This window comes from Cervus elaphus, chromosome 5, assembly GCF_910594005.1.
Source record: "Cervus elaphus chromosome 5, mCerEla1.1, whole genome shotgun sequence".
In the NCBI taxonomy this organism is placed as follows: Eukaryota; Metazoa; Chordata; class Mammalia; order Artiodactyla; family Cervidae; genus Cervus; species Cervus elaphus.
Window position 1 is genome coordinate 100,462,789 of NC_057819.1, and position 7,969 is coordinate 100,470,757.

Here is a 7,969-nt window from a genome sequence, read left to right on the forward strand (position 1 = left end):
GGAACTGAGGACCAGAAGTGAGTGGAGGTGGGAGAAGTAGGGAGAAGGATGGTGACACCTGTGGGTGGCATATCCAATCGTCTCCCTGGGGACAAGCTCCTCCCCTTCTCCTGCTCCATCCGTGAGTACTTGGGGGTGGGGTTAGGGCAGAGGATGTGGGAAGAGCAAAGCAGACCCTCAGCGACAAGGGCTCTTAGAGGAAGGAGGCATCACACCCACAGTTCTGAGTTGAGGCCCCAGAGGAGCAGGGTTTCCAGAAAGAGTTTGAGCTGAAGCTGTGGGCCCCTTCCCCCAGTTGATGCCCCCCCTCCCTCCACAAAGGAATATTCCATGGCAGTTAGGGGCCCTCTCCTGCTGAATGGGTTGTTCTTTTCCAGACCCCAGGTGCTGTGGTGGCCACTGCTCTGCCTGATGAAAACATTTAAATGATGAAGGACAACTGACACTGGCAAGGGAAGGGGGAGATGGGGTGGAGGATAGAAGCGGAGTCAGGGAGTACTCAAGATGGGGACAGGGAACATTAGGGATGAATTCCCTGGGTCAGGAAGAGAAAGTGATGAACATCAGAAGCCTGGAAAGGGCTGGGAGGGCTGGAAAGCAGGATGGGGTGGTGGTGAGCCCGGGACAAGAGGAAGGGGTGCAGAACTGTGTCTCCACCCCTGACAGTAACTGGCCGGTGATTAAGGGCCACAGCGTGAAGCTCCACAGGGTTTCTCCGCTACTCCTGCAGTGCAGGATTACACACAGCTCCCGCTGGATATCGCAGGTGTTGGCCTCAGAGCTCAGCCTGCTCGCCTTCATCCTGCTGGTGGTCATGGTCTTCTCCAAGAAATGGCTGTGCCTTGAGAGGATCCGTTTCTACCAGCACTGGCCCACGAACGTCACCACCAAAATCTACACGTCAGTTCACATAATGTCCCTGGGGCTCCTGCATTTCTACAAATTCAAGAGCAGTTCCAACTCAGAATGGGAAAGGTGAGACCCTTACTCCCTCATCCCACCCCAGGGGCTCCTGCTTGCCTTGGCCTCGGCCTCTGCACCCCAGTATTCTTGGCCATTCCCTCTGGTCAGCTCCACTTTTTTTGACCAGTAAAGTGGTTCTACTGGCCCTGAGACCCCCCCAGGGATCATTGTTCCTCCTCAGTTGGGCAAACCACTTCTCCTGCCCCTATGGGAAGGCTCGCAGTCAAGTCTGTGCTTACAGAAATGTTGTGAGGGACTTGGACTCTGGGGGTTTGTGAATCACTCATGAATGACACAATTCACTATTATCCTGGGAGAAGAGCCCTAGGGGGTTGGGAATTTCCTTCCTCAAGGCTTTCGGACCCAGAGCTTGAGGAGAGCTTGAGGAGTCCTCAGAATGCTCTTCCGCAGGCCCACGTTCCCACCGCTGTTCTTCCCCGGCCACAGGCTTTTACTCTTCTGGACCAGATCTGTGTTTCCACCTCTGGTTACCTTGCTCCCTCCTCCTTCCCAGAGTGCCTGCAGCTACTCCATTTCCTAGTCTTGTTAATTTTACCTCTGTTGTCCTCTCCCCTCCCAGGTTTGGGTCACCTTTCTCAACATTTGTGGAAAACCAGAACTTTTGACCCCCGAATTTCACTTCTTGACCTTATTAACATTTTTTTTTTTAAGCCGTAGAGGACTTCCCTGGCAGTCCAGTGGTTAAGCCTTCGCCTTCCAATGCAGGGGTGCAAGAACCATCCCTGGTCAGTGGGAGCTAAGATCCCATATGCCTGGCAGCCAAAAATCAAAACAGAAAATGGAAGCAATATTGTAACAAATTCAATAAAAGCTTAAAAAAAAAAAAGCTCCACATTAAGAAAAAAAAAGTTACACAGCCATTATTTACTTCCATTATGAAAGTGGTGGTGCTTTAGTTGCTAAGTCGTGATTGACTTTTGAGACCCCAAGAACTGTAACCCGCCAGGCTTCTCAGTCCAAGGGATTTTCCAGGCAAGAATACTGGGTGGGTGGTGTGGAGGGGCTGCCATTTCTGTCTCTAGAGGATCTTCCCAGCCTAGGGATCGAACCTGTCTCTCCTTCATTGCAGGCAGTCTCCTGCATTAGCAGGCAGGTTCTTTACCACTGAATCACCAGGGAAGCCCCATCATGAAAGTAATACGTCCTTATTCCAATAAATGTGGGGCAACAAAAGCTATCATTATTTGCAACCTTATTCTATTTGCTTAAGTTAATCCCCTATCAACTCTAAGAGCTAGGGATAATTATCCTCATATTACAGATGAGGAAACTGAGACTCAGGTTACCTTGCTCAAGATCATAAAGCTATTAGGCTGAACCACAAGACGGGGCCAATTTTTGACCTCTTTTCACCTGAGCAAATTCATACATAACAACCTAATAATGGCAGGTTTACAATTATAACTCAGATGTGTCTGGCTCAAAAACATAAGCACCTACATGAGTTTTTGCTCTATAGGTTACTCAAAGACAGTCACTACTGGATGTTTATTCAGCACTCATTTTTTTCCAGGCTTCTTTTTTAAAAAATTGAACACTTTTTGAATAATTTTTACATAGTTATATTCATTCTTCATAAACTATGTTATATCTTTAGGTTATTTTTATTACTTATTTTATATTATTTAAAAATGTATGAGATATAATAAACACCCCATATTAAGACTATACTATTCAACTTAATAGATTTTTTAATTGTGACTTGACTATCTTATTTATTCTTGGCAAATTTATTTCCAGTTACATACTTAAGAAAAAAGGATCAACAAAGCTTGCTAATCATGAAGTTCTTCCTGTGTTTAGTATCTCTGGAATAGATTTCCTAAAGTGGGTTTAATGGATCAAAGAGTATAATTATCATAAGGCTTTTTAATAAAATTTTCCATGTTGCTTTCAAAAAGTATGAAAACAATTTATGCTTCCACTAACAATGTACGAAGAGGCTGTTTCATTGTAACTTTGTCAGCAATGACTGTTTATTATTTTTTAAAATTTTATTTTATTGAAGTATAATTGATTTAAAATGTTGCATTAATTTCTGCTCTATAGCAAAGTGATTCAGTTATACACATACATATTTTTTTCATATTCTTTTTAAAGTTATGACTGTTAACTTTAAACACACAAATATATTATTTTTTTAATTTAAAAAGTTGCACAATTATTGTTAGAATGCAGAAAGTTTAAGAAAGAAAATAAAAATCACCTAAAATTTCTTCACACAGATATAATTGCAGTTAACTTCCAGTCTTTTGTGTATCTATATAAAATAAATACAAATAAATATATATGTAGCTTTATTTTTAACAAATATGTATTTTAATTTTTCAAAATTGTAATCATTTTACATGCTCAGTGTTGTAAACTCCACTTTTCAGTGGTAAGCATATTATTTGTATCATAAAATAATTATTCTATAAATATCTATGTTAAAAATTTACTTTATTACATAGTATATGAACACAGTGAAAATTCAAAAAACACAACAGATTAAAGTGAGCCTTCCACCTTCCAGGTTCCCTCCTTAGATTCTATCCGGAGACAATGATCTATGACATCATGGTTTTTAATGAACACATAATAATCTAATGTGTGGGTACCTTATATAACTTAACAACTCTCTTGTCAGACATATAAATAATTCTGGAAAGAAGATCTCTGTACATAAATTTTGATGCATATCTTGGATTGTTTCCTTAACATAAATTCCAAGAGGATGTATTGCTGGGGCAATGGGTCTTAAAAATTTAGATTTGGGTAGCATCTCTGATCACACATCAGAGATCCTACCCACCAATGGTGTGTGAAAGCACCTCTTTTCTCTAAATCCTTTCTTACACTAGATACGATCAATTTTGTTTTGATCTTTGCTAATTTGATAAACCAAAAAAATCACATTTAATTTGTAGTTCTTATTGTTGAGTTTCTTTTTTTTTTTATTGTTGAGTTTCATGTTTTTATTGGACATTTGTATTTTTTTGAGAACTGCAGTTCAAGTCGTCTGTCCAGCTTCCCCCTTGAGGCATTTGTTTTCATATGGTTGGGGTTATCACACAATCTCCATATCAAGAATCTTTGCCTATTTAATAGGTGAAAGTGATATTTTATTATTGTTATCTCAAATGTGCATTTGTTTGGTTATTTCCTTGTATTTGCTTATTCAATTATATTTTGTCTTTTGCGAATCTTTAGTTCATCCTGTTTTCTCATTTTCCCTAGACAGTTTTAAGCTGTGGACAAATCACCCAGCTTTTGGGGTGGCCAAGATTACCTTCTGCCTGGCCTTAGGGCTGGGCATCATCCTCACCATCTGGTTGCACCTGCCGTACATACCTGGTCTTCAGAAATTGTCCTTTTTTGGCTGGATTGGGACTGTCATGAGCTTCTGTGAAGGTGCCCCCTAGCTCTGGAAAAGGTCCTTAGTTTCTCCTAACCCACATCTTCCTGGCACTTCTTCCTCTTCCTTTCTTTGGGAGTGGGGTCTGGGTTTGTGGGTGGTAGGAGGACAGAACTAGTAGTTTTTGACTGAGAACTGAGTTCCATCGATTGCTGGTCGCTGGTGGGGTGGAGGTGGAGAGGTCGATTCCCATGAACCTCTGGGACCGCGTGCTCTGTGTGCGCTGATGGGGGTTGTGGTTTGTGACTGTAGTTCAGCAGATGAGGAAGAATCCTTTTGGAATTCTTGAGTGAAAATAAGACCCCCTTGCACCCCTTTGTCTCCTAGCCTTCTTCGTTTTCTTCACCCTCATACTGTTCCCTGCTAACGTCTGGCTCTTCGAGTTGAGAAAGAATTTATCAATCCCCCTCTGCTGGAGCTACTTCATTGGTTGGCTGGTGTTTATCCTGTATGCCATCTGTGGTGAGTGGTCCAGAGGGCCCTGGGAAGCAGGGAACATAGGTGGGTCAGGGCAGAGAAAGTGTGGAGGGAGAGGGCTGTCAATCCCCAGGGATAGGTTCTTAGGGACTTTTCTTCCCCTTGGCCTCACTTTGGTTGCCACTTGTTCCTCCCAATCTCTGACTTTCCTCTCCCCTTTCTCCTTGTCCTTTCCCAGCAGTCCTCTGCTACTTCAACCATGGAGAGTTCTGGTGTCTGATTCTGAGCCATCCCGCCAGCAGCAGCAGCAGCAGTTCCAGCTCCGAACATGAATCTGTGAGTGAGCCGGTTACCTCCAACACAACTGTCAGCCAGGAGGAAGTCCTGGACCCTGAGCAAAAGAAGACATCCCTGGCTCCAAGTCCTGTTTATTCCTCTGAACCTGCCTCCTCATCCTTCCCCTCTCCAATCCCTGAAGTAGGTTGGCCCTCATCACTGCAAGGAATTAGAGAGGGAGGACTTTAGGCCAGCTCTGCACACCTCATCCTTGTTCCTGCCTTGCCTACAGCTTAGATGATGTAGAATAAATTGTCTATTATTTATCATGTCCAGCAGTTGTTGAGACAAGACAAGAGCTTGAATAAGGAGAGGAAGGGAGAATGAACAAGTGTGTTTCCCAGTTCTTTCTGCCAAGGGGCCTTTCAGCACACTTTGGTCCTCAAGCCTGCCCATCTCTCCCCTCAACAAGCACACTTGTATACAGGCAAACACCTCTCTGGGAGCTAAACTTCTTTCAATTTTGTTGCCTCTGCCCTAACATTTGTTCTTAGTAGCTGGAGAGTCATCAGGAGAGAGATATCACTATTGAACTTGATGGTTTACTCACAGTGAGGGGTTCAAAAGCAAAATGACCCAAAGGTAAAGAAGCAGGTTAAACAAGGAGAGCACAGTAGAGGGTATGGCTGTGCCCCCAGCAGCAATCCTACCTGCTGTGTCCAGCTCAGATGACTGAGAACTCAAAAAGCCCTGTGTCTGGGTACCACCAGCATCAACTCAAACTGTACCACCGCCACCTTCATCAGCTCTTCGACCACCACCTCCACCTCCACCACCTGAAACTCCTCCACCACCACCCCTAACTTCACCTCCCTGACTCTCTCGCTGTTACAGCTTCCTACTCCATCTCCCATGCCCACCACTCTATAACAACAGGACTGACAGAGAGCAAGACAGGAAAACAGTAGGATCAGGCCCTGTGGTCAAAAGACAAGTTACACATGTGTGCTATAAACCCAGGCTCACAGAGACACCTGGCCTCTGGTTTAGGCAGTGCTGGCCGAGACTATTGGGATTTGAGTATCTTGCACTTTGCTGGCCTGTATGACTGATCCGTATCACGTTATATCCCTCCAGCTAGAGCCCTGATGCCAGCAAGCTGGAGGAGTGCAGGGACAAATTGTGAGTGGATTGGATATGTTAAAAAAAATATGTGTTATTATTGAACCATATGATATTGCTGTTTCAGCAGTTAAAATTAACTTCTAATTTCATATGATTTCAACCTAATATATATGTCTGATATCTATTTTATTTGAGCTTTTTAAAAAAGGTTCCAATCTTTACCCTACCTGACTAGCAGCTATGGAATTTCTAACCTAGCTTCAAGCAAATATTCTGAACAAAGAACCTAATGCAGCGTCTTGACAATTAGGCAGAACAGACATTCCACAAACCCCTACTCAGTGTCCTCCTTATGTTCCTCCCATGGGTAGCTAGCAAGGGTTTCTGGGAGGATTTATTGAATCAGTCATCCTGGGGAAGGGACACAAAACATAGGTGTGTCATGACCACTGCCTTAGAAATAGATAAAATCTAATTAGAGAAAGTGATTCTGTAATTCTGTAGGAGTCATACACTCAAGTGCCTACAGAGGCTAGGCAGGTAACCTAAATAAATAAGGGGGCCACTATTCCAGTCTGTATATAATTTTCCTGTTTTCATAAAGACCTGGTATATTATTTATTGATGGGTAACAAATTCCCCCAAATTTAGCCACTTAATAAATATTTATTATCATGCAGGTTTCTGGGGTCAGGAACCTGGGAGCAACTTAGCTGAATTGTTCTTGCTCAGGTTCTCTCATGAAGTGACAGTCAGGATGTCAGATGAGTCATCTGAAGTCTGCTGATGTCATCTGATGGCTTGACTGGGGCTGGAGGATCCACTTCTAATATGGTTCACTGGTAGGGCTGCTGGCAGGAAGCCTCAGTTTCTCCCCACAAGGGCTTCTTCATCTGCTACTTCAGGGCTAGCTACCCCCACGGAGAGCCATTGAAGAGAGCAACAAGGAGGAAGCTCCAGTGCCTTTTATGACCTAGTCTTGGGAGAAATCCTCCGTCACTTCCATCATAGTTCTATTGGTTGGAAGCAAGTCACTAGGTTCACCCCACACTCAAGGGGAGGGGAGTTAAGATCTACCTATTGAGGGAAAGAGTATCAAGAATTTGTGGGGTAACTTCCCTGGTGGTCCAGTAGTTACGACTCCATGCCTCCACTGCAGGTGGCACTGGTTAGATCCCTGGGTGGGGAACAAAGATCCCATATGCCACATAGTGTGTCCAAATTTTAAAAAGAGAGAGAATTTGTATATTTGTATATTTTAAAGTCACCGGAGTCTGCCTTCTGGTCATACATTGTTTGCATTCCCTCCACAAGCAAAATATGCTCACCTATCCCAAGGCCCCCCAAAGTCTCATCCAATTCCAGCATCAATCAGCTGGAACTTTAGAATCTTGCTGTGTTATAAATGATGGAGTTAAGTCCCCCTTGTGAGGTCTTTAAGAACTGTTCCAACTTGGCTGTGGCAATGCCAGTTGAGAGGCAAAAGAAATTAGAGGCCCCTATGGGACATCCTCTGGTGGTCCAGCGGCTAAGACTCCATGCTCCCAATGCAGGGGGCCTGGGTTCAATTCTTGGGTCAGGGAACTAGATTTCACATGCTGCAACTAAGACCCAGTGAAACAACAACAACAACAAAACGAAAATATTAAAAAAAAGAAATTAGAGGTCCTAGAAGAGGGGGACATGGCATGACCCATGGGAAGAACACCTTGGGAACAGGCTCAAGCGAGCAGATGGACAGCTGAGAGAGAGAGAGTGTGAGGACCTGGG

At 43.7% G+C, this 7,969-nt stretch overlaps 1 protein-coding gene across 1 annotated transcript; it reads left to right on the plus strand.

Annotated features, from left to right (window-relative positions):
• The first annotated feature begins 556 nt into the window (after positions 1-556).
• On the plus strand, positions 557-6,223 carry ODF4 (outer dense fiber of sperm tails 4). The gene is made up of 5 exons (XM_043900776.1): positions 557-975; positions 4,208-4,377; positions 4,709-4,843; positions 5,037-5,134; positions 6,212-6,223. The coding sequence occupies exons 1-5, from the start codon at positions 557-559 to the stop codon at positions 6,221-6,223; spliced, it is 834 nt and encodes a 277-aa protein (XP_043756711.1).
• Positions 6,224-7,969: the final 1,746 nt, after the last annotated feature.

Bases quoted from the DNA above. Each gene is read 5' to 3' on its own strand.
- ODF4 (XM_043900776.1), top strand. From the start codon at position 557: ATGAACATCAGAAGCCTGGAAAGGGCTGGGAGGGCTGGAAAGCAGGAT. The intron at 976-4,207 runs GTGAGACCCTTA...TTCCCTAGACAG, and splicing joins TCCAACTCAGAATGGGAAAG to TTTTAAGCTGTGGACAAATC. The intron at 4,378-4,708 runs GTGCCCCCTAGC...TTTGTCTCCTAG, and splicing joins TGTCATGAGCTTCTGTGAAG to CCTTCTTCGTTTTCTTCACC.